This window comes from Hippocampus bargibanti, linkage group LG14 (genome assembly GCF_051943395.1).
Source record: "Hippocampus bargibanti isolate YZ-2025 linkage group LG14, ASM5194339v1, whole genome shotgun sequence".
Classification (NCBI taxonomy): Eukaryota; Metazoa; Chordata; class Actinopteri; order Syngnathiformes; family Syngnathidae; genus Hippocampus; species Hippocampus bargibanti.
In genome coordinates, this window is record NC_142747.1 from 20956986 (window position 1) to 20983751 (window position 26766).

Genomic DNA, 26766 nt, shown 5'->3' on the forward strand with positions numbered 1-26766 from the left:
AAGCACGCGACACGCCACCCATGCAACCGGCATGATGGCATCGGGGTCAAGGATATGCCGGTAAGGAACAATTGGTGTTGACAAACGGCCGTCACCAAATTAATTCTAAACCAGGCACCTTTTCCAACCTTCAACAATCACACCTGCAACCCGAGTGTGACTCTGTAAAGTCAAGCCCATGACATGAGAGGTCTTTTCCGGACAGGATTTTGGGTTCCTCCCTCCCGCATGTCTCAGAGTTTGTTTATTCCTAAACATTGTGTTTGCGGTGGGCCAGAATAGAAGAAGGTTGACACTCAAGTTGTTCACGAGGTCAACATACCTGGAAGTGGCTATTTGAGTATGAACCTGATGGTGACAAATACTACAGTGATACCTTGCTTTACGAACCCCTTGGCTTACAAACTTTTCGGTTTACGACGTTACATTTATGAAAATTTTACCTTGGCATACAAACTATTTTTCGGGATACACATGAAGGTGCCACAATGAGTGATGTGTCGTTCGCCAACGAGCCCGTTCTCCTAACAAGAAAATGGCAGCCAACTTGTTTTTGCCCTCTATTCCCTGCCCCCAGTCTTCGGTTAAAGCCTCATGATTGGTCAACAACGCAGCAGTCGGGGGGGGGCGTTAAACCTTAAAGAGGCAGGCAGACGACAGGGAGAGAGTGAGAAAATGGATAGAAAACAGTGAAATTTGGACTCGTTTCAACTTTGATAGTTCAAAGGCAGAGTGTAGACTGCAAGGTTAAAATATCCCATCAAGCTCCACAAATAACCCGCACAAGCCATCCGTACACTTGATGTAAAAAGCTATCAACCCAGCCAAACAGAACACAATTGATGAGGAACAAGGTAAAATTATGGCAGAGAAAGCACCTACAAGGGATCATTCCTCAAGATGGGGAAAGAAGAAGGCTATGTTCCTTATCAAGTGTTTAATGCTCCATTCCATCAAGCCATCAACGACCATCACAAAGGTCAATAAAACGACTTTATTATACAGTACAGTTTATTTCTTTCATTATAATACCATAACACATTTATTATACATAAAATAAGGTATATTTTGTGTCGTTTTCAGGCTTAGAAAATTAGAAAGTAGCAAATTATGTTTTATGGGGACCTGAGAATGGCATACACACTTTTTACTTTACACACTCAGTCGGGAACCAATTAAGTTTGTAAGCCAAGGTATTACTGTAATTGGTTCACATTGAACCTATGACCGTGATGAAAAGTACATATTTCGAAAGACAAGTACTACAAAGTTACTGAACTCATTCACTGCCAGACGATGTGCAAAAATGTGTCCACTCCAGTGCCAGGGTTTTTGTCATTGCCACTTGAATTCCGAGGCTGAAGGAATATTGAGTTTTAGGACTGCACAAACATTCAAAACCGCGTTAGACTCACTTATTTCATCAGGAAAAAATGGTTAATTCCTAAGTTATATGGGTCTGGAGTTCTATGAGCGTGAAATGAAGGCGGCTGTCCAAAATACAATACGATCCATACAGAAAAAAGTTAACAGACAACGAGTCACAAGCCCGTTTTAATGTTCAGTAGGCCAACGCTTGATTTTCAAGGGTGGTCAAAACTATGATTGGCTGCCAACCAGCTCAATGGGTCCCCCTTCCATTGCCGCAAGACAGTTTTCATAGGCTCCACTTAGCCCCGAGATCATCATGAAGATAAACGGATTGATCATGAATAGTCATGGAAACTTTTCAAATTGACCCTGCGTCTTCCTCACTCAGCCGAGACGGGCTCCCGCTTAGCCAGGACACAAATGAGGACAAGCGGTACAGAAAAATAAAAGAGATGGCTTTCAGATGGCTTTTTGAAATTTCGAGCTACAAGATTGGATGTTTGTGTTTGTTCGAGAATTGAGAAATATTTTCCAAACGTTGCACTGCTGTTTCTATATGTATATATATATATATATATATATATATACACATTTTCACACATACACACACACACACACAAAACATACGTCCAATTGCCCATCTTCCATTCATCGCCATACTCCTTGAAAAAATTGTTGCCTCCCAGCTTCACCTCACTCACAATAACCTATATATATATATATATATATATATATATATATATATATATATATATATATATATATATATATATATATATATAGTTGATTTTGGGAAATATATATATATAAATTCTATATAAACCCAACAGAGTAAATTTTTCAGAAAAATGTCAGAGGTGAAGTAGAGCTCTGAGGCAGAAACAGTCACTAAATGTTCCACGATGCTCCACGCTCATTTTCGACTACGTTGCCTTGATTGCTTTGGAGAAAGCAAGCGTTTGTGTAACGTTCAAAAGCGCAAAGCTCAATAACGGGGATGAAATACTATCCAAAGGGTGTTACATTCACACAAAGCAGAGTTGTTCAATCATTAACCTTCTCCACACAAGACATTTTGTCCAAGTGGAAAATAACTTTGTGTGTACAGTATTTCCAATATTTTCAATTGCACATTGACACTCCTGTTGATTGCGATGAGTGGATACTTACTATAATATTTTTCTTTCTTTCTTTTCTTTGATCGCGAGGAAAAACAACATCAAACACTTCATTCAGTCACTCGCGATGACACGGAGGTCAAACAAATCATGCCTTTGAGATTTTAGAATGAAGTTGGTTTCAGCACCATGACAGAAACGATTGTCTTGGTCTTGGTTGTCTCTCGGGGTTTATTATTATTTTGCTCATGGAAAGCCACGCTTCGAAACCTTTCCTCTCGGCAGGCCTTTATGAATTTGGGCAACCGTTAATAAATAATAATACATTTGATTTATAAGCGCCTTTCAAAACTCTCAAGGTCTCTTTACAGTCACAAGATTTGTTTTTTTGTGGGTGAGCAGTGGCAGCCACACACGCCAGCGTTCAATCAATCCGGAATTAACTCAAATAGATAGAAGTGTTTTTGAAGTTTTCAGACCAAACAAAGTACCCAAAATGCATTGTGTGTCGATTTCTCGGTTAGGGGCGTTCCAGACGTGACGTCACGTCAGGAATCGTCATCAGCTCGAAAAACAGACTTCCTGAATATTCAGCGCGAGTCTTAAAAGTACAAATCTAGCTATGTGCGCTGGAATCTTTGTCAAATGCGCCCAGTAGAAGTCATATGAAGTGATTTTACAAATTATGGACACAACTTCTCCGAGGTGTCAGTTGTCCTTTAATATGGTATTAGAAAATGCGTGATGAATTATCACATCCCTAGATCGTGTCAAAGTTGCAAATTCCTCTTCAACTAGTAATGATGCTAAATTAATAATCATAGCACAGGCTCGCATTGATTGAACTTTCATATTGTTTCGTCAAAAAAGAAGAAATGAAGCGAGCAGCATGAATTGTGGTATTTTGGCTTCGGCTGCAAGTGGGAGTGTCAAAAAGAAAGCCACCTCGAAGAGTTAAAGTCCGCCTCACAAGTGACTCTTCCCCCGGCGCGGGACTTGAGACTATAAAATGAAGAAACGTGCTTGTAATCAAGAGGAATCGCCGACTTGGAGTTCGCTTTTTTCAAAGTCCTCAAAACAAGCGACAGCCGCTCCAATGCACTAATCGCTGCCGGCACCGCCATTCGCCCGCTTTTTTTCTGCCATTCCAAAAAACGCCGAGCTTTCACACGAGGCTACCCGGAGGTCAACTCACCATGGCTGGGGACGGCAACGACCAGAGAGCCCTGCAATATGAACAAACTCTGGTAAGGTACTTCCTTCACCTTCACGCTGATCTCGTCCGGCTGCCATGCACGCGAATGTCACTTCCGGCGCACATTTTCAACTTAAGCCGAATTTCGCCTCCACTCCAGCGTGTGACGTCACCGTCGATATTAAAATGTTTTCAAGCTCATTTAAAGGACAACCGACATCACTTTTTTGTTTCCTAACTGACATCATAAAAACGTTTTATAGCATCTAAAGTACCCAAAACACGCAGTATGATATTTTTAGTCAAATAAAAATGACTTCAAGTGTCCAAAATCTGCAAAAAAATGAACCAGGAATTGGCCAGTTTCAGAAGGTCCCGCCCCCTTGTTCGTGGTGTCACCCTAAGACGTCTTGCCTTGCTGGTCACCCAGTTATGAATATGATTCAAATAGTTCTGAAGAGGAAAGCATACATGTTTGCAATCGATGAAATAATTTATTCCGTGTCATTTTAAGGCATACCAAAAAAGGCAGAAAATGGCAACAAAGCTCCTGTAAGGAATTAATCAGCCCGTTCCTTCAATGACGTAGAGTGAGGACTCGTCACCAACTCAAAAACAAGACTTCCGGAATACTCAGCGGGAGTCTTAAAACGTAAAATAACGCTCTATGCGGTGGAATCTTTGTCAAATACGCTCAGTAGAAGTCATTTGAAGCCATTTGACAAATTATGGACACAACTTGTCCGGAGACGTCGGTTGTCCTTTAAAGAAGCGAAATAAAAATGAAGTACTTGCATGCGGTTCGGTACCGGCGTCAACATGCATGTCGCTACTGATGAAAATGAATATGCAAAATGAAGCTAAAAGAACAACAAAAATGGTGCTGCAGAACTTTCTCACTGGCCATTGTGTCCACAGTTCCATTTGACACGCGAGTCTTCAGTATAATAATAAACACAACTCGAGTAACCATGCAGGTAGCAAGCAAAAAAAGGCAAAACATCTGGATTTGACTGCACAGCTACAGTATTGATAAGTATTTGCCTGTACGCTACATTTCAAATGCCATCTCAAAAGCCACCTATTTAAAATGGCATTTTTTGGGTGTAGCTTTATCTCTTGTTCCTATTTATAATTGTATTCTATTTGTGATTGTATTTTATTTATTATAGTACCTATGCTTGTCTGTGACTATGAAGCAGGGGTCTCAAACTCAATTGACCCGCGGGCCGCTGGAGGCACATAAAATGAGTTGGCAGGCCAGATTTGGCCCCCGGGCCTTATGTTTAACACCATGTGCTGTTAAATGAAAGCGATTGGTCCCTCACAATGATGGTTGGTGTGTGTGTGGTTTGAGTTCAATCCACTGTGTGCATGCGTGCGCTTGCATTTCAATGCCCCGAGAGAGCTTTTCTTCCTGACAAAATCTCCGTCAAGCTTGTTTTGTGTTTTTTTTTGGGGGGGGGCGGGCGGCGACAGCAACAGAAGCTAACTAAAGACACACCACTGTGATCGTGATACTTTGATGGCCACTCTTTCTTTCTGTCCTTTTTTCACCAACAACTTCCATTGGTGAAAGAAAGCCCCTTGAAAAAAAACACACACACACACACAGTGTGTGTCATTTAATCTGTGTATCCGTGTGTATGTGTGAGAGCGATTACGCAATGTGCTACCTGCTGATTCAGCACTCGGACGCTCACTCCGTCTTCCTGGTTGGGGTCTCACGCTCCGCCCAGAACAGTTTTTTGCTCCAGAACTGGCTGCCTCACCATGACGATCGACACTATGAATCCCTGTACGACGCTTAAAGTTGTCGAACCATCCGTGGCTAGCCTTGAAATCATCAATAAAGGTTGCCTCTTGACGATATCCGAGTGAAGTTGCCGTGCTTTCTCTGCGATCATTTTACCCAGTTCCTCATTAATTGTGTTGTGTTTCTCTGGGTTGATAGTTTTTTGCACCAAGTGTCTCAAGGAGCTCTGGGTTGCACATCTTGGAAGTTGTGATTTTGCAGCAGCAACAGATGCAAACAGACACACGAGAAATGTCATTAATAGCAAATAATCATCATAACTTTGCTGCCAGAATAGCTTCTGATAGTCGAAATGGGCTTGATAGCGCTCTGTTGGCCTGACATCAGCTCCCTGTGGGTGGTAGTTACATTGTTTCTTTGTATGAAAGTGACAGTTGTAGATGTGTTGTGGTGGGCAGTTTAGTCAAAGAATCCACTGTACTTCGACAGGGAGAATTGCTGCCTACTGAGACCTTGGTATTGAGATTTTGTTGATGACTGAAAGTTGACTTTGTATTGCATGTCGGGTCAATCCCTGCGGCTCCACTGATTACTTCTATTGTCCTGACTGATGACTGGCCTAAATTAGAAAGTAGAAAATTATGTTTTATGGGGACCTGGGAATGGATTATTCTCATTTTAATGGTTTCCTATGGGGAGTTTATTTTTGGGATACACACTTTTCGCCTTACACACTCTGTCTGGGAACCAATTAAGTTCGTAAACCAAGGTATGACTGTAGAAATGAACTGGCCAACCCTTGATTTGTGTGAAACTAATCCCGTATTGGTATTTTACAAATCGGACACTATGAGGGGAAAAAAAGCGACAATGACGGTTAAAGAATAGATGGAAAGGATAGAAAGCAAGCTAGCTGGCTAATAATAATAATAATAATAATAATAATACATTTGATTTATAAGCACCTTTCAAAACTCTCAAGGACACTTTACAGTCACAGGATATTTTTTCTGCAGGTGAGCAGCGACAGCCACACGCGCCAGCGTTCAGTCATCGATAGCTAATAGATAGCTAGCGAGATAGCTAGCCAGCCACCGAGATAGCAGATAGATAGCTAGCTAGATAGCTAGCCAGCTAGATAACTATATAGCTAATAGATAGCAATCGAGATAGTGAGCCAGTCAGCTAGATAGCTAGCGAGCTAAGTCATAGTTAAATCAACAGTCGTCCTTGGTTTTGTTGTTGATACGTATATGTTGTTCAGCATGCGATAAAAAAAAAACGTTCTGGCCTTGAAGCACTTTGACATCATATTTGACTGGGAATCGTATTTCCTTGTCAATCATTAATATAATATATCAACAGCGCGTAAAAAAAATACAAATGTGTAGTGGACGATTGTTTTGTCGATGAAAATCATAACCTTCATTACTGTAACAACATTCTTAAACGGTCCCACTTCCTGTTTGTTTACAAAAAACTAAAATGGACACTGCAGACTAGGATAATTGGATGGTTTAATTGTGCGCCAGAGTTATTTTCATAGCGAACTAAAAACTACAACAACAACAAAAAAAATAACAGCGAATAGCCCATCAGCTGGACTTTGGACACCACTTGCTTACGCCGTTAGCATTCTCACTCGCCGGTTGGTTGTGACAATGTGGTACAATCGAATAAATAGTCGTACATATGCACCTAAAAGCTAGCAACCACTCATTTGACGACAATGAGGTTAAAATCTTAGCCAAAGAACAGATGCTTTGAAAGGGGAGTCAAAGAAGCCATTTTCATCAAACAGATAAATCCTTCACTCAACCGACATGGTGGGGTGAGGTTCAATTTGGATCGTTCGTACAATAGCCTGCTTAGGCAACATAGGATTTTGATGAGGTGATATCAGTTCAAATAGGGCAATTGTTGTGTGTTGCACCAAGACTACTATTTGATACTAGTTGATACAAATTCCCAGCAGACAAATCAGCCCATTTTCAACGATTGGAGTCGAGACGCCTCAAGATGACACAGATTTTTAACATCGATTGCAAACATTTATGCTTTCCTCTTCAGAACTATTTGAATCATATTCATAACTGGATGCGTAACTTATTCTCCAAATTTGAAGCCATTGTTTTGATTCTCGAGCAAGGCAAGACGTCCTGGCGTGACGCCACGGACAAGGGGGCGGGACCTTCTGCAACTCTCCATTTTCTGGGTCATTTTGAAGTCGTTTTGGGACACTAATTCATTTTTATTGGTGTGTTGCATTTGACTAAAAATATTATTTTATAGTTTATATATCTATCGTTTCTTTATTTATATAGTTTATATAAATATAGTATTTTAGTTGTTATAAAACGTTTTTCTGATGTCAGTTAGGAAACAAAAAAATGGTGTCGGTTGTCCTTTAATGATCATTTTAAACTCAGACTTGAAGAAAAAAAAGCCCTGATCTCTGCACTGTGAAACTAAACAACTCAAATGAAAATATGTAGCTAAGAACAATGAAAAATTAATCATTAATACAGTGAGTGTGTGCATGTATGTGCGTACGTGCGCACACGCGTGTGCTGAGTCATTTTTCTTCAAGTGACTCAAGGGCATTTATTGTTGACTTGCCTTTGGAAATTTTGACTCATGTTAGTCTGTCATTACTCTTTTTTTAATATTTATTCATTGATTCATGATATGTATTTATTTTGCACATTTTTGCACATTGTCTAGGAGTGAATGAGTTAAATATGGGAACATAAATCAAATAAGGTAACATCTGACTTACGACCGAGTTCCGTTCCGACCAAACCGTCGTAAGTCAAAATGGTCGTAAGTTGAAATCCGTTCAAAATGTAGAGACTCGGAGGCTAAATGACACGCAAACTCCTCCCCCTCTGGTGCCATCACTCGGTCGAATGCTGTGCGAGTGTGTGACATGCCGGCTGGCCAAAATTGTCGTACCCGTTGCCGGCCTGCTAGCGCGTTGCGGTGCAGGGCATGGAATTAAAAAAAAAAAAAAAAAAAAATAGGGTCTGGACGTCATAAGTACAGGTGGTCGTAAATCGAGCTGGTCGTGAATCGGATGTGATCTGTAATCTTTGGAGAGAAAAAAAATCTGGCTCTTACCAGTGCCAGTCGAGTCGAAGAGCAGCATTTTGGATCAACTGGAGTCTCTTGATGGAGGATTGGCTGAATCCAAAGACCGACATTATTCCGAGAGAAACATTTTGAAGCGCCACCCTAAAAAAGTTCCTCAGTGGATGAGAAGAAAGGAGAGATTGTGGATATATGAGAGGCTTCTCACATTTATTTTTTCTTTTTTTTGCACACCTGCTAAACAGGCAGGACAATGAGGCGTTCTATCACTTGATGGGAAAAGGCCAGTTAAGCACAAATGATAGTTTTTGTTCATCCAAACACGCCCGATTTCACATGGAGTATATTGTTTACAATGTACAGTATAGTGTATATTTGTGTGTTGTTTTTTTTAGTCTGACTCGCTACCTATTTTTAAGCGCTGCCATTTTTTCCCCCTCAACTGACTTTGTGCTGGAAAATGTGTCTACTTTTTGACACTTGTGAAAAATCCCATCAATTTAAACACAAAGAAGACAGTCATCAGAGCCGCTTTTTTTCTATTTTTATCGCCACATATTAGTCAAGCTCATGCGATACTATTTATTTGCTCAAGGCTGTTTCTCCTGGAATCATATGATCTTGCCCAGCTATGTGTGTACATCTTCATAGATTTTGAAAAAAAATCAAGCAACAGGAAGACTTAAGCAGATTAGTGCAAATAGCGCCAAATCTTAAAGGACAAGTTGCGTCCATAATTTGTAAAATCACTTCAAATGACTTCGACTGAGCGTATTTTACAGATTCCACCGCATATAGCTAGATTTTACCTTTTAAGAATATTCAGGAAGTCTTGTTTTCGAGTTGGTGACGATGCCTGACGTTATGTCACGTTGGCCTTACTACCCATCTATTTAAAATTGCATTTTCTGTGGCGGCGATGGGGGCAATTGTGATTATTTGACGTCCTGCAAGGAGTTTCTGGCGGATGCCAGCGAGGTGGGCGGTTCCTCTGATGATGTGTTCAAACCGGACCGCCATTTTGAATCCTGGTTTGACTTTTGCAATCGTCTTCTACGAAGACATAAACTGCATTTTGGGTACTTTGTTTGGTCTGAAAAACTTTGTCTGCTATGATCGGTCCCTGCTCTCAGGTTGAGAGTAGCAGAGGACTAATCCCTGCGGCTCCACTGATTGCTTCTATTGTCCTGACTGACGACTGGCCTGATTGCCCAATTTGCCCTGGTATCACCTCATCAGCATAACTAATAACCATAACCATAAAAACCAACATAACCAATCACAGCAGAGTCTGGCACCGCCACGTCTGGACAGTAGGGATATAGATGGGGCCGAAAGTACCAGTAAGACTTTAGTTTGCTTCTTGGATAAGAAGCGAAACGTCCGACACCTTCAAAGAAGTCCAGATGACCGCTGAAGAAACCTTTTCATCCATTTTTCTTGGTGTTTTGCATTTGACTAAAAATATCAGCCTGCATGTTTTTGGGTATTTTAGATGCTCTAAAACGTTTTTCTGATGTCAGTTAGGAAACAAAAAAATGGTGTCAGTTGTCCTTTAAATGGTGTTTTTTAATGCTTTGGACACCCCCCCGTTTCAAGTTCTTATCCGCCATCTTTGGCCTTGTTATTGTCGCAGCTGTGTTTTTGCAGTCTGATATGATGTGAGTGATGCGTTTTCCAGATAGCGCGTCCCCAGGCTCCAGAGTGTGTTGGGGCCAGTGTAGGGCAGTGCCATGGCGCTGCCGTCCCACATCCTGATCAAGCACGTGCGAGACACACTGGAAGTCATTGTGTGCAAATTGTCTCTCCCCCGTCCGTCTCGCGTCTTTGATCGCTGGGACTGCATTGTGTTGTTTTGCGTTTGTTTTATTATTTATGTTTCACTTATTTTTGTCATCGCAATTTACATCAGTCCACGATTCACATATTTTTAGGGTAGCAGAGAAGGCTTTGCAGGCCTTGACGGTCCGCCACTGCTACTGAGTAGTCGTACTGGTATCGATCTGGAGCACTCGCCAATATCGACATCAAGAAACAAATCCAGCGAGACCTTGGCTTACGAACGTAATTGGTTCCCAGACGTGAGTGTGTAAGGCGAAAAGTGTGTATCCCTAAAAAAATTCCCATAGGAAGTCATTAAAATGAGAATAATCAGTTCCCAGGTTATCATAAAATATAATTTTCGACTAAATAAGCCTTAAAACTACACACAACATACCTTCTTCTATGTATAATGAACGTGCTATTGTATTGTATTGAAAGAAATGAACTGCACCGTATAATAAGGTCTTTTGATTGATGGTCGTTGATGTAGTTGCCTCTTGATAATATCCGAGTGAAGTTGCCGTGCCTTCTCGCTGATAATACCCTCACTCACACTGTCCCCTGCTAGCTGCTTTTCATTAATCCAAATCAACAGTTTTTCAACCTCTTTTATTGCCTGAGATTGTTGCTTAGACAACACAGAAACACCCCAATAGCTATCTAGCTCGCTTTCTATCTATTTGAGTTATTCCGTGTTGAGTGAATGCTGGCACGTTTGGCTGCCGCTGCTCACCAACAGAAAAAAAAACTTATCCTGTGACTGTAAAGTGACCTTGAGAGTTTTGAAAGGCGCTTAGAAATGAAATGTATTATTCTTATTCTTATGACGATTATTGACGATTACTGCATCAGGGTGCGTCTGAATTTGTTGTTCCTGCTGCTTTGCTCAAGCGCCTCACGTGGCTTCTTAAGCTTCTTCCTTTTTTTGTCATTCATCAGTCTACTTTTATTGGAAACGTTTGTCCAGCTCTTCCGGGTAAGGCCTTTGAAAGTTGGCATGGCAGTCTGGCACAAGCACATAAGACTTCCCCGATGAGCCTCCCAGGGTGTCCCAAAGGGGGCATTGAAAAATCTTTATTGATGCTACATCCCTCCGCTGCTCGCTTTTTCAAGCTTCAATAACAAGCAGATTTTGTGTTTTCAATCTGTTTCCAAAATATGATGCAATCTTGATCAGTTAAATAAGTTGATGTTTTGTTTTTTTTTTTTTCTGGGTAGGTTTCACAACTTGTTTCCAAAGTAGGCCTAAGTTACTTCAAGTCAAAGTCAGCTTTATTAACAAGAATAATAATACATTTTATTTATAAGAAACTTTCAAAACTCAAAACAAGGTCACTTTATAGTCACAGGACGAGTTTTTCTGTGGGTGAGCAGCGGCAGCCATACCCGCCAGCGTTCACTCAACTCTGAAGTAACTGAAAAAGATAGAATGCTAGCTAGCTAAGAGATAGCTAATAATAATAATAATAATAATGATCATAATAATACATTTCATTTACAAGCGCCCTTCAAAACTCTCAAGGTCACTTTACAGTCACAAGACAAGTTAGATAGCTAGCTAGCTATCTAGCTAATCAGCTAATAGCTAGACAGCTAGCTAGATAGCTAATACATTACTAGCTAGATAGCCAGCCAATCGATATGAATCAGGATGCACAAATAACCCGCACAAGCCATCTGTACACTTGATGCAAAAAAACTATCAACCCAGCTAAACAGAACACAATTGACGAGGAACTAGGTAAAATCATGGCAGAGAAAGCACCTCCAAGGGATCATACCTCAAGATGGTGAAAGAAGAAGGCTACGTTTGTTCCTCATCAAGTGTTTAATGCTGATGAAAGCGGCCACTCCATTCCATCAAGCCATCAACGACCAACACAAAGGTCAATAAAACGACTTTATTATACAGTACAGTTTATTTCATTAATTATAATACCATAGCACATTTATTATACATAAAATATGGTATAATTTGTGTAGTTTTAAGGCTTACAAAATTAGAAAATGATGTTTTATGGGGACCTGGGAACGGATTATTCTCATTTTAATTGTTTCCTATGGGAAATTAATTTTTGGGATACACACGTTTCGCCTTAAACACACTGTCTGGGAACCACTTAAGTTCGTAAGCCAAGGTATCAGGCTGCACAAATAACCTGCACAAGCCATCTATACACTTGATGTACAAAGCTACCAACCCAGCTAAACAGAACACAATTGATGAGGAACTAGGTAAAATGATGGCAGAGAAAGCACCTACAAGGCATCATTCCTCAAGATGGTGAAAGAACAAAGCTACGTTTCCCTTCCCTTCTCCTTGCTTCAAGGGCAACGGTTCGGTTAATGTGGAGGACATCATGTTCATGTTGGATCAACAAAGCCAAGAGAGATCAGGCTCACTTGAGGATTTCAGAGTCTACACAATAATCCAATTTGTTGTGCTTTGATATGATTGTTTTCCTCTCCTGCTGAGAGAGGGATCTCATGGCAGAGATGCCAGATGAAGTTCAGATGTGGTTGGAGAAGACTTTTCTATGACTTGATAAATATTACCCGAAAAAGAACAACACGCAAACGGCATCGTAAAGAGACTAACAAACTGTTAGGTCCAGAATTTGTCAAATCTTTGCAAGTTCAAAGGCAGAGTGTAGACTGCACCTGGGAACGGATTATTCTCATTTTAATGGTTTCCTATGGGAACTTCATTTTTGGGATACACACTTTTCGCCTTACACACTGGGAACCACTTAAGTTCGTAAGCCATAGTATCAGGCTCAACTAATAACCCGCACAAGCCATCTGTACACTAGATCAACCCAGCTAGACAAAACACAATTGATGAGGAACTAGGTAAAATTATCGCAGAGAAAGCACATACAAGGGTGCGAAAAAGAACAAAATGCAAACGCCGTTGTAAAGAGACTAACGGGCTGCACTTGCACTTTCTTTTGTGGCCATTTAAAAATAAAACAATACATCGCAGATATGTAACTTACTTAAAGGACAACCGACGTCTCCGGACAAGTTGCGTCCATGATTTGTAAAATCACTTCAAATGACTTCTACTGAGCGTATTTGACAAAGATTCCACCGCATATTAAAGCTATATTTTACCTTTTAAGACTCGCGCTGAACATTCAGGAAGTCTTGTTTTCGAGTTGGTGACGATGCCTGACGTTACGTCACGTCAGGAACGCTCCTGACCGAGAAAGCCACACACAATGCATTTTGGCATTTTCGTCTGAAAACACCATATTGACAGCGAAATTACAAGGAAAACGACATAACGCGATGGTGAATCGTTGTGTGTTGCACAAGACTACTATTTGATACTAGTTGACACAAATTCCCAGCGGACAAATCAGCCCATTTACGACAGAGCTTGTAACGCCATCTTGTGCATTTTCTGGGCGCTACAACAGAGTCCAGACGGCTGGAACTGATACGGAAGGACTTCTTGAATCGATTGCAAACATTCATGCTTTCCTCTTCAGAACTATTTGAATTATATTGATAACTGGATGAGTAACAAGAAAGCATCTTCTCCCAATCTGAAGCCATTGTTTTGATTCTGGAGCAAGGCAGTTTGTGAAGGAGTATTCTGGCGTGACGTCACACAAGGGGGCGGAACTTTCTCAATCTGCTCAGTTCCGAGCTCATTTTGTGGCACTTTTGGGACACTTGAAGTCATTTTTATTGGTGTTTTGCATTTACTAAAAATATCAGTTTTGGCTATTTTAGATGCTATAAAACATTTTTCTGATGTCAGTTAGGAAACAAAAAAAAAAAAATGATGTCAGTTGTCCTTTGTGCTGTTTACACATGAAATAAGTCTGTTTATCAAACCTCAACAAATGAAATCAGACTCTGTGACCTTTAACCTGTCTGGACATCCTTGGTTTTGTTGTTTTGACCTGTGCCCTTCTTCCTCATAAAGGAAGGACGGGTGGTCTTGGTTCCACGAGGCTCAACTTGCTACTTCCTGTTTCTTGCATTGCTGAAGAATGGATTTGGAATTTTTTGGGCTGTTTTTTTGTCTTTTTAACTCATTCACTGCCATTCACGAATTTATTCGCCAATTGAAAATATGACTTTGAGCGTGATTCCCGAATTTGTTCGGGTTTTGTTCTTTCATGCTTGGATGCCGATAAAGCGCAGGCCAATGTTTTGTTTTCTAATTGTCTAATTGACATTTTTCGGACTTTTTCCAGATGTATGGGCGCTACACCCAGGAACTGGGGGTGTACGCTAAGGAAGAAGCCGCTCGACTGCGGGAAAGCGGGCACAGGCCGTCGGTCGTCGAGCGAAGCAGAACCTTCGACCTACTGGAATATGACAAAGGACGCTGCGCCAAGTGTCGCAGTAAGTGTGAGGACTCGGGATTAAAGGCTTTGCAAACCTTGATGTTGATAATGTCAACATGGCGACACTGCAGGGGGCATGTGGGAAATGTTTTTGTGGCGGATTCACAACAAAGTGAATGACCCCCCAAGCCCAAACTTACTGGTTCTCATTAAGAAATACGAGCACACGTCAACATGAATGAATGCGCTTTTAGGGACAGTCCGTCCCTAACACAAGCAAACACTATTGCGCTAACTCAGTTGTGCTAACGTATGATAGCCTGCGGGCTAATTTGGTAAGATTTTTTTGTTCACCTACACATAGGCAACTGCAAACAAAAAGGTACAATTCAAGCACTGGATTAATTTCAGCTGGAAAGGGTCGAATTTTAAATGTTGTCTTGTTTCATGATATCAAAACCAAGTGTTTTGATACGCTTTCAAAATAAAAAAGTCAGTAATTGTTATGTTGTTAATAATAAAAGGGGGAGTGAGGGGGGAAAGCGAGAGAGAGAGATTTTCTATATATTCAATGTAATGTCTAGCTGATTTTTCCCTCCCCGCCTTGATTTTGACGTAGTAAAAAAGTTTTAAAAAAGGATAAAGAAAACACATGCCTTTTATTTATAATCCATATTATCCAGCAGGGGGAGCCATTACACTATGATGCCTGAGTGTTATTGTGGGTGAGGTGGCGTTGCCTCTGAATTATTTTTTTTTATGTGCTATTATATATATATAGTTGACCGGAAGTGCATGCGGGAACTTATGATACACACACACACACACACACACACACACACACACACACACACACACACACACACACACACACACACACACACACACACACACACACACACACACACACACACATCATCTTGACAGGTTTCCTTTTCTCCCCCCTTTGCCCCCTGCTGCCTTTTAATTGATTCTCAGGATATATGCATTTATCCACAAGAAGTGTTTTCACATCAGGTGTGATGTCATCCGAATCTCAGACCGGCGCCGGATGTTGCTATGGAGACCATGAGTCAGGCACCTAACGACCAACAGTTGCTCCATCTTAAATCGTCATTTCCTCTTTGTTTGTTTTTTTCTTCCCTTTACTCGGCCTTGTTAATAATGCCCCTCAAGCACTCTTTCTATGTCACTTGTCATATAACCTAAATCTGCACAATCATGAGAAAATATCCCTCAGATGTGAGGAGTCTGCACAGTGACATCCCAGTGGGTAGACACACGCGCGCACACACACACACACACCAGTTTTTTTTTTTTTTTTGGTCCCTATACGTCAAATGGTTCCCAGGACGTGGTTGTGTAAACAGTTTTGTGTCCCCACAACCATACAGAAACGAGATCGCACACACACTGCTATCTATATAAATAAAGAAATAAATTCAGTCTGAAAAGTGATCAATAAGGGTCCAACATTCCACCATTTGGCAATCAGTTCAGTCCAGATGCGATCAAACACACATTCAGCAAAGACATTACTTATTACTTATTGAAATGTGGGAATGTTTTGAAATGAAATGAGGTAGGCGACGAGTTCAGTGTGTCCCCTAGCAACTTCCCAAAGATCAGATGAAGTCGCTGGAATAATGGATGACTGGCTGTACCAGTTGCAAGCTGAAACATCATGTTCCCACTTAGAAGACTTCGGATGTCCTTGTTGTAATTTAAGCAAGCATTCTTGTATACATTATTGCAGATTTTACACTATTTCCAATAAACCTGTAGAGTAGAGACGCTTTCCCAAGAACTTATAAATGTCTTCCCTGTGGTACAAATGTTGAAAAACAACACTTTTGGAGACTTCATCTACCGCCTTGCTTCCTTCTACTCCAGACAAAGGAGAAAAAAAAACTGTTTTTTGTACGATAATTAAAAAACAATGACCCTGCTGAGATCATTACGATGACACACCCAAGCCTCTCATCAATTACCGGTTTATTGGCGACAGTAACCCTGGTTTATATGATCAGTCGCTATTGATTTAGGAAAAGCTAGCCATGAAAACATTGTTATTGCAGATAGTTAGACAAAAGTGACGTTTTTACGCTATCTGATATGCTACTCTGGCCTACTTGAGTTTACATGTTCTCCGTGGACCTGCGTGGGTGTTCTTCGGGTACTCCGGTTTCCTTCCACATTCCCAAAAACATGCATGGCAGGCTGATGGATGAAAAGGTTTCTTCAGCCGTCAGCTGTACTTCTTTGAAGGTGTTGGACATTTCGCGTCTTATCCAAGAAACTTCGTCAGCAAACTAAAGTCTTACTGGTAGTTTCGGCCCTATATATATATATATATATATATATATATATATATATATATATATATATATATATATATATATATATATATATATATATATATATATATATATATATATATATATATATCCCTACTGTCCAGACATGGACAGACCAATCATAGCAGTGTCCGGCACCGCCATGTCTGGACAGTAGGGATATATACAAGGCCTAAACTACCAGTAAGACTTTAGTTTGCTGACGAAGTTTCTTGGATAAGAAGCGAAACGTCCGACACCTTGAAAGAAGTCCAGATGACGGCTGAAGAAACCTTTTCATCGATGGACCACTCCTGTACGACTGACGTCTGTCAGGCTGATGCAATCAGAGAATTCACAGACTGTACCTGATTGTGATAACTAAGATCTTTGGTTTGTCTATCCTCCAGGGTTAGGGTATCCATATGTTCTCGAAGCGCCAGCACAGGACATTATCTCTGGTAAACGCAGAATTGTCCCTTCAACTACCAACTCCCCATTAAAACCGCCTGGTTGCTCCCTCATTATTAATCTTTTAATTTTCAATTTCAATTGTATTAATCTATTAATTTTACATCCAGAGGTTTCTCTAAATTCTTGCAATCTTGTTTCTTACATAGACCACAGAGGAAGGTTTCAACAGTCGGATTATTTGCTCGCAAGGTTGCTCAGTTCAAGGACAACCGACGCCTCTGGACGAGTTGTGTCCATAATTTGTAAAATCGCTTCAAATGACTTCTACTGAGCGTATTTTACAAAGATTCCACCGCATATAGCGATATTTTACCTTTTAAGACTTGCGCTGAAGATTCAGGAAGTCTTGTTTTCGAGTTGATGACGATGCCTGACGTGATGTCACGGAGGGAACGCCCCTGACCGAGAAAGTGACACACCATCCATTTTGGGTACTTTGTTTGGTCGGAAAACTTGGTGTTGATCCGTGTTGATGGCGAAATTAGAAGAAAAACACATAAATAATGCGATGGTGAATCGTTGTGTGTTGCATCAAGACTACTATTTGATACTAGTTGACACAAATTCCCAGCAGACAAATCAGTTCATTTCCAACGGAGCTTGCGCGCCATCTTGTGCATTTTCGGGGAGCTACGTTGGAGTCCAGACGCCTCAAAATGATACGCAAGGACTTCTTGAATGGATTGCAAACATGTATGCTTTCCTCTTCAGAACTATTTGAATCATATTCATAAGTGGATGAGTAACAAGAAAGCATCTTCTCCGAATGTGAACTCTCTGAAGCCATTGTTTTGATTCTGGAGCAAGGCAGTTTGTGAAGGATTATCATAGTGTGACGTCACGAACAAGGGGGCGGGACTTTCTGAATCTCCCCAGTTTTGAGCTCATTTTGTGGCACTTTTGGGACATTTCAACTCATTTTTGTTGGTGACTAAAAATATCAGCCTGATACAAAAACAATCAAATTGTGTCGGTTGTCCTTGAAGCCTAAGTATTGCTCTGTTCTTGTCTTACCTTTAGTTTGCACTGTTCGCTGCCAGAAGTTCTTCATCTCTCGGGTCGGGGAGGACTGGATCTTTCTCATCCTGCTGGGACTCCTCATGGCGCTGGTCAGCTGGGTGGTGGACTTCTGCATTGCCATCTGCCTTCAGGGTGAGACGCCTTCAACGGATCGTCCGTGAAAAGCTTTACCGATGCAGTACAATGAATACTTTTTCTTTTCCAATACGTGACGACGGCGTTTAGCGGTGGCCTTAGTTAGATTTGCGGGTGTGTTTCCACAGCACAGAAGTGGATGTACGGTGGTCTGGACAGCAATGTTTTCCTGCAATATCTGGCCTGGGTCACGTATCCTGTCGTCCTCATCACCTTCTCAGCTGGCTTCACTCAGATACTCGCTCCACAGGCTGTTGGTAAGATGACAAGACAAGAATCGACAAATGTACATGCTAGCGCAGTTTTCAGTTCCGCATGGTTTTTTAAAATTGTTTTTCACTTTTTGTTATTATACAAGTTATATCGTTATGTTTTAATTATAATACCATAGCACATTTATTATACATAAAACAACGTATATTTTGTGCAGTTTTAAAGCTTAGAAAATAGAAAGTTATGTTTTATGTTGACCTGGGAACGGATTATTCTCATTTTAATGGTTTTCTGTGGGAAATTACTTTTTGGGATACCTTACACACTCTGTCTGGGAACCAATTAAGTTTGTAAGCCAAGGTATCACTGTATTTTGGGGAAATATATGGACTCTCCTTGATTTTTATATCTCCTAATAGGGCGGGCCGGTAGTCCAGTAGTTAATGTGTTGACCTCACAGTCCAGAGGAGGTCTTACTCTTATGTGTTGTCCACCTTGTCTCCGCACTTCAGGTTCAGGTATTCCAGAAATGAAGACCATCTTGCGAGGAGTAGTTCTGAAGGAGTACCTCACTTTCAAAACCTTTGTGGCAAAAGTCATCGGGCTAACTTGCGCCCTGGGCAGCGGAATGCCGTTGGGCAAGGAGGTAACACCAACACATCCAGTGGTCAAACGCAGAGTAGTTTTCTACTTCTTCCTTTCCTTTCCTCTTCATAACTTTGCTGCCGTGAAATGTACGTTTCTCCACTGCTTTTGTTACAATTCATTCACCTCCACGTGTTGGCAAATTGCAACTTTTCAAACTTTTGTCATCTTTTTTGTTTGCGATGTGCAGCATTACCCTGGATATGTAGCCTACTTTCCAATCTCCCTGTAGCATGAATTACAAATGATGAACAAGTGGCGCACCGCAGGCCAATATGCTCGGGTTCCAGTCCAAAGAAAAAGTTAGCTTTACACGAGAGAGGCTTTTTAAGCCCAGTGGGAGGCAAAGGGAACTTTGCTATTATGGGGAGGCAGATGTTGTTTATCATCTCAACAAATGCATGACGAAAACAACATTATTTTAGATTTTTGAGCAACTGGGAATGGTGAAAAGTGTTTTATAAATACTTTTATGCTCGCTAGCTAGTTAGCTAACTATCAAATCTATCTAGCTAACAAGCTAGCTATCTATCTCGATATTGAGCTATCTATCTTGCCAGTTAGATAGCTATGGAATTTATCTAGCTAGCTGTCAAATCTACCTCTATCAGCTCGTTGTTAGCTAACTATCGAATCTATCTAGCTAGCTATCTCGATATCTAGCTATCTATCTCACTATCTATCTAGCTATCCAGACAGCAATCTATCCAGCTAGCTAGCTATCTAGCTATCTATCCAGCTAGCTATCTTGGTATCCTTCTAGCTATCTATCAAGCTATCTTTTTTTTTAATCACTGCTCTTTTTCGTCTGCAGGGTCCATTTGTTCACATTGCCAGTTTGTGTGCAGCGCTCCTCAGCAAGTTCATGTCTCTTTTCGGAGGAATTTATGAGGTATCTTGTCAATTTTATACTCGCTCATATCTTTATATATTTTTACACAATTGCAGTTATAAGATATTATTTTTAGAGCACTTTTTATTGTCATAGTCTTCAATGTTCTAACCCAGGGGTCGGGAACCTTTTTGACTAAGAGAGCCATAAAAGTAAAATATATAGAAATGTTTTTCAGTGAGAGCCACACACACGCGAGCGCGCGCGCGCGCACACACACACACACACACACACACTCGCGCGCACGCAAACGCGCGCACGCGCGGCCACTTTTCAACAAAATGTATTATTTAAAATAACTTTGTGATAGTACTCACCGTTAACATGGATGGTTTTCCGTTCCTCGTGTTTGGTAAAAATCCAGGAAAACGATCGGAATGAAGTTCAATTTGTCGGTCCAGAGGCGAAGTTACTGCTAGCTAGCTAGCCTGCACACGGCTCATAAACTTCCACACTTGCTATCTGCAATCCACTTCTCGCAGAAGTATGTCGATGCTAACGTTAACATGGGGCTTGTTAAAATATCACTGACATTCAACTGTTTCATCGATGGTATTGTTTCATTGCTAATTAGAATCGCGAATCCTCGGATGCATTCAAGCTGGAGCGTACTCGTCTTTTTTTTTTTTTTTTTTTTTTTTTTTTTTTTTTTTTTACCGTCGGGCTGATTTATAGGGGCGTTTACCTGTTTCAACTGACGGCCAGTATCATCCAATCAAACCTGCGCTTTCTGCCAACTGCAGCCACAACGGGAAATGAACGGCAAAAAAGCGAGAATATTTATTTAGTTTTATCTTTGAGCATCAAAAGAGCCATATATGGCTCGCGAGCCATAGGTTCCCGACCCCTGTTCTAACCCATATAATTGGGATCATTTAGTTAGTGACTAACTAAATGATGAAAAGAATGTATAGGACTGAAATTTAGTCCTTTTGGGGACATTGGTTACAACAGTGGACAGTTTCTGATGTTTTTAGGTTACAGGTTATCACGTTTGAATGTTTTTTTTTTTACCCCCGGCTCAGCTTAGCGAATATAGCTGGGAGAAAATTGGGAAAGTTTCTCTGACCAACTCACCTCTAGTATTTGAAGGCGCTGCTGTCTGGTGTGTCCTCCAAATGCAAAGACGGTGAATTTCTGCTCGCTGAAAGGCAATCTCGCAAGAAAACAAATCTTTGCAGTGGGATTAAAAAAAAAATACAATTCCATTTCATTTTGATTCATTGATGAATGACCTGTTAGCTTTGGGTACTTCAGATGGATGGCCTTTCGGATCCTTGCTGGCTGGATTCTAAGCAATTGTTTTGCACTCGAATAATGACAAAAATGAGATGCTGGCCTCTGACGCCTTTGCTGCAGAAAGTTACATCAAACAATGAGAGGAGAAAACATGCAAAGTTTTACACCTATTTTGTCATCAAATCGTCCTATCACCTTTAGTACATTCAAATATATATTTTTTCTCCTATATACTTTTTAAAAATGTATATTTTTCACATAGATTGAAAGGGGAGTAAAAGAAGCTATTTTCATAAAACAGCAAAATCCTTCACTAAATCGCCATGGTGGGGTGAGGTTCAATTTAGATTGTTCCTACAACCGACATCTTAGGCAACATAGGTTTAGTTATGCTGATGAGGTGATACCGGTGCAAATGGGGCAATCAGGCCAGTCGTAGACTTTTGTCTTTTGTCGCTCTTTTGTGTTTTGTGCACCGCCCAGCGATTCATGATTGGTCATTGCGAAGCATCATGAGGAATTTATCATCTTGTGCATCATATTTTCCATATTTGTGTCATGTATGCGTATGATTCAGAACGAGTCAAGGAACATTGAGATGCTCGCAGCAGCCTGCGCAGTTGGAGTCGGATGTTGTTTTGCAGCGCCAATCGGAGGTGAGTTGCTTGCCAATCACGTCGTAGATCATAAAAACCCATAAAGATGAAATGGAAAAATTGCTAAACATAATTCGAAAACACCCCGGACCCCGGAACGGATTATTGTCATTTTAATGGTTTCTTATGGGAAATACATGTTTAGCAGACAAACGTTTTGACTTACACACACTTTCTGAGAACCAATTAAGTTTGTGAGCTGAAGTATTATTGTATATATGTCTATACTCTCATGTCTGCGTTGTGTTCAGGTGTGTTGTTCAGTATTGAAGTCACATCGACATTCTTTGCGGTGAGAAACTATTGGAGAGGTTTCTTTGCTGCTACTTTCAGCGCCTTCATCTTCAGAGTGCTTGCCGTTTGGAACAAAGACGAAGGTAAGACGCAAATGACGGAAAATCAAGGCTTTATACGCCGGAAAATATTTTGTCAACGGGTAATTCCGCATAATGGTTATTAGCTATCTACTGGCTGACTGGCTGTCTATTAGCTATCTATCCAGCTAGCCAGCGCGCTATCTATTAGCTATGTATCCAGCTGGCTATCTGTTAGCTATATGTATTTATGTTGTATTTATATTGATTTCTGTCTTTCTTTTTGATTTTCAGAGACAATTACAGCCCTTTTTAAAACCCGCTTCCGGCTGGACTTCCCATTTGACCTCCAGGAGTTGCCTGCTTTTGCTGTCATTGGGTGAGTGTGGCTGGCTCACCAAATTCAAGATGTCAATATCGTATTTTAGCCACTTTTAAAGTGCACCGGATTACAAATGGCCTACTTTGTCTTTTTTTTTGGTCATACATTGGATGCACCGCATTATAAGACGCAATGGACAATGCCTTCACTCGATACAGACGTACAAATACACACGAGGAGATTATGAAAGGGCTGAATTTGAGGGCTATGATTCGCTATGATTGTTTCTAACATTATTTGGGTAAATTTAACTTGAATACAGTCTGTAACTTTGTTTTTCCTGCACTGTGTTTACTGGTTGCAATGCAGTTTTTTTTCAATATTTTGTTTTCCCCCTCACCAAAGGTATTATTCATGATAAGAGCACTTGTCAATCATCTGTCATGCATCTTCCATCTGTCATTGCAGCATTGCCAGCGGTTTTGGTGGAGCTTTATTTGTGTACCTGAACCGTCTGATTGTCCAGTTCATCCGCAATCAAAAAGCCATCAACAGATTCCTCATGAAAAAGTGAGCGTCACACACGAGGATCATGTCAAAGTACAAGACACTTTCTTTCTGCCAGGGTTTTTGTCATTGTCATTCAAATTCCAGGATCCACAAAATATTCAGTTATAGGACTACATCAACATCCAATACGCCGTTAGAAACCTTAGATTCTCTATTTTTCATCAGAAAAAAAAAGTTAATTCTTGCTTGGGTGCCAATAAAGCGCTGGCCAGACCTCTGGAAATACACAGATTATTGAATTTTAGGACTACATAAACATTCATTGCAGCGTAAATAAACCTTAGCATTTTTTCTTTAATCAGAAAAAATATATTGCTAAATTAAATGGGTCTGGAGTTATCTGAGCTTGAAATGAGGGTGGCTGTCCAAAATACAATGCAATACATACAGATTAATGATGATGATGATGATGATGATGATGATGATGATGATGATTATTATTATTATTATTAGCTAATTTTTAATCCGATGGATTTATGAAATAGACATTTGATCTTGTGCTGAATGAATTGTGTTTTACCGCCTCTGGCTAATCTCTTTTTCTCAGACGTCTTCTGTATCCAGCGCTGGTGACTTTACTCATTTCTACGTTAACGTTTCCGCCTGGCTTTGGACAGTTCATGGCTGGCAAGGTACTGACAAGGTCCTCCATTTTAGCTACAGTGATACCTCGCTTTACGAACCCCTTGGCTTACGAACTTTTCGCTTTAAGAACGTTAAATTGCTGACAATTTTACCTTGGCATACGAACTATTTTTCGGGATACACACGGAGCGCCACAATGAGTGATGTTGTTCGCGAACGAGCCAGTTTTCCTAACAAGAAAAATGGCAGCCGACTCATTTTTGTCCTCTATTCCCCGCCCCCAGTCTTCGGTTAAAGCTACGTGATTGGTCAAGAACGCAGCAGCGAGGGGAGGTGGTTTAAGCATGAAAGAGACAGGCAGTCAACAGAGAGACGACAGAGAGAGTGAGAAAATGGATAGAAAACAGTGAAATTTAGACTCGTTTCAACTTTGATAACTGTTCGAAAGCAAAGTGTAGATTGCAAGGTTAAAATATCCCATCAATCAGGCTCCACAAACGTGATGCAAAAAGCTATCAACCCAGCTAAACAGAACACAATTGATGAGGAACTAGGTAAAATTATGGCAGAGAAAGCACCTACAAGGGATCATACCTCAAGATGGTGAAAGAAGAAGGCTACGTTCCTCATCAAGTGTTTCATGCTTATGAAACCGGCCACTCCATTCCATCAAGCCATCAACGACCATCACAAAGGTAAATAAAACGACTCTACTATACTGTACAGTTTATTTCTTTAACTATAATACCATCGCACACCTATTATACATAAAATAAGGTATATTTTATGTAGTTTTAAGGTTTAGAAAAGTAGAAAATGATGTTTTAAGGGGACCTGGGAACGGATTATTCCCATTTTAATGGTTTCCAATGGGAAATTATTTTTTGGGATACACACTTTTCGCCTAACACTCTGTCTGGGAACCAATTAAGTTCGTAAGCCAAGGTATCACTGTACTTGCATCATCTATATTCAGTACAGATGTCTCATATCCTTGATGTGATGACCATGACAACCCATATCCGGTTGGTCATAACGCCATCTGCTGTTGCCCGCAGCTCACCCAGAAGGAATCGCTGGTGACCTTGCTTGACAATCGCACTTGGGCCAAACAGGGCATTGCTGAAGAGTTTGACTACATTGGACACTCGCTGGCCTGGCAACATCCACAGGTCAATGTCTTTGTCACGCTGGTGATCTTCATTGTCATGAAGGTAAGTGACACTCAACATTGGTTTTCATGTGTGTGTGTGTGTTAAAACTCAATGAAAACTAGGGTGATTGAAATATATACTGTATATATACATCGGTACCTTGGTTTTTGACCATAATCCGCTCCAGAAACCCGTCGAAACCCAACTTGTTCGAAAACCAAAACATCACTTTCCAATATAATCAATGTATTTTTTTTAATCTGTTCCAAATATCTAAAACACCTTTTTAAAAGCACTTTTTAACTGTTCATAATAACAATAATAATAATAATAATAATAATCATCATCATCATCATCATAATCCAGTGAACCCTCGTTTATCACGGGAGATACGTTCCAAAAAATAGCCCGCGATAGCAGAAATACGCAAAGTACAATGTAGTAAAAAAAAATCGTTTTTTCACAATGCAAAACTGTACATACTGCAGAATGAAACAAAAAAATAAAACCTGTTTTTAATAGTTTAAAGAACTGTGTTGTTAAACAATATTTTGCTGCTGCGCCTATTGGTCCTGACTCCGTTGCGCTGTAGCATCTTATTCTACTGAATTTGCATACTAAGTACATAAGCTAACATGTATGCTCACATATAGAAATAACTAAACTACGTACATACATGGACTTACTAACTGATAAGAATGAGTAGAAATGAAATAACATGGGATGTTTTTATGATGTGTATATAACTAGTTCTAACAGTTTACATTGACCTTTCTAAAGTGTAAAAATTGTCTTTCAAAGTTCTGGATGTCTGCGCTGGCCACAACTATTCCAGTACCCTGCGGGGCCTTCATGCCGGTATTTGTAATAGGTAAGGCACTATATCAATGTCATGCGGACAAAGGCTTGAACACATTAAGATTGTCTTTTACTGCCGTCAGTAGAAAGCTAGCTAGCTAACAGACAGCTAATAGATAGCTAAGTAACTCGGATAGAAAGCTAGCTAGCTAATAGATAGCTAACCGATAGCTAGCCAGGCCTTCACTCAACCCGCAAGTAACTCAGATAGAAAGCTAGCTAGCTAATAGACAGCTAATAGATAGCTAAGTAACTCGGATAGAAAGCTAGCTAACTAATAGATAGCTAACCGATAGGTAGACAGGCCTTCACTGAAACCGGAAATAACTCAGATAGAAAGCTAGCTAGCTAATAGAGAGCTAGTAGATAGCTAAGTAACTTTGATAGAAATCTATCTAGTCAATATATAGCTAACCGATAGCGAGGCAGTCCTTCACTCAACTCGGAAGTAACTCGAATAGAAAGCTATCTAGCTAATAGATAGCTAGCTAGGCCTTCTCTCAACCTTTTGTGATTGTTCACCTTCAACTGATGAGACGCCGAAACAGTACCAATATAATCCCCATCTGTTCTGATCAAGAATAAACTCCTATTGAGTTTATACTTCTTCAAAAATGCCAGACGCCGAAAATACAAAAGAAAAAACATTTCTGCGATATAATGAATGGCTTCATTAAAATGGTGTCATTTAG

At 40.5% G+C, this 26766-nt stretch overlaps 1 protein-coding gene and 2 long non-coding RNA genes across 11 annotated transcripts in view; 1 reads left to right on the forward strand and 2 right to left on the reverse strand.

Annotated features, from left to right (window-relative positions):
• LOC148888827 (uncharacterized) overlaps positions 1 to 3908 on the reverse strand; it is a 28922-nt gene extending 25014 nt beyond the window's left edge. For 2 of the 7 annotated variants that reach the window (XR_016117252.1, XR_016117250.1), the window contains exon 1: positions 3685 to 3900. This is a non-coding gene — a long non-coding RNA (uncharacterized LOC148888827). Of the gene's footprint in view, positions 1 to 3684 lie in introns of all 7 variants that reach the window. The other 5 variants (XR_016117254.1, XR_016117251.1, XR_016117253.1 and 2 more) reach the window with 5 other exon arrangements.
• LOC148888829 (chloride channel protein 2-like) overlaps positions 3263 to 26766 on the forward strand; it is a 36301-nt gene continuing 12797 nt past the window's right edge. Inside the window, exons 1-13 of one of the 3 annotated variants that reach the window (XM_089014623.1) lie at positions 3263 to 3736; positions 14569 to 14719; positions 18492 to 18623; positions 18755 to 18883; positions 19352 to 19485; positions 20299 to 20376; positions 22193 to 22271; positions 22523 to 22648; positions 22880 to 22964; positions 23376 to 23477; positions 24025 to 24109; positions 25121 to 25276; positions 26018 to 26087. In XM_089014623.1, the coding sequence (XP_088870749.1) occupies positions 3686 to 3736; positions 14569 to 14719; positions 18492 to 18623; positions 18755 to 18883; positions 19352 to 19485; positions 20299 to 20376; positions 22193 to 22271; positions 22523 to 22648; positions 22880 to 22964; positions 23376 to 23477; positions 24025 to 24109; positions 25121 to 25276; positions 26018 to 26087 (1378 nt within the window). In that variant the 5' untranslated portion in view covers positions 3263 to 3685. The remainder of the gene's footprint in view (positions 3737 to 14568; positions 14720 to 18491; positions 18624 to 18754; positions 18884 to 19351; positions 19486 to 20298; positions 20377 to 22192; positions 22272 to 22522; positions 22649 to 22879; positions 22965 to 23375; positions 23478 to 24024; positions 24110 to 25120; positions 25277 to 26017; positions 26088 to 26766) is intronic. The other 2 variants (XM_089014622.1, XM_089014624.1) reach the window with 2 other exon arrangements.
• LOC148888830 (uncharacterized) lies at positions 5563 to 18625 on the reverse strand. Its single transcript, XR_016117257.1, has 4 exons — positions 18486 to 18625; positions 17785 to 17869; positions 8561 to 8674; positions 5563 to 5679 (listed from the first exon to the last, which is right to left on the reverse strand). It is a non-coding gene; the product is annotated as an uncharacterized LOC148888830 (long non-coding RNA).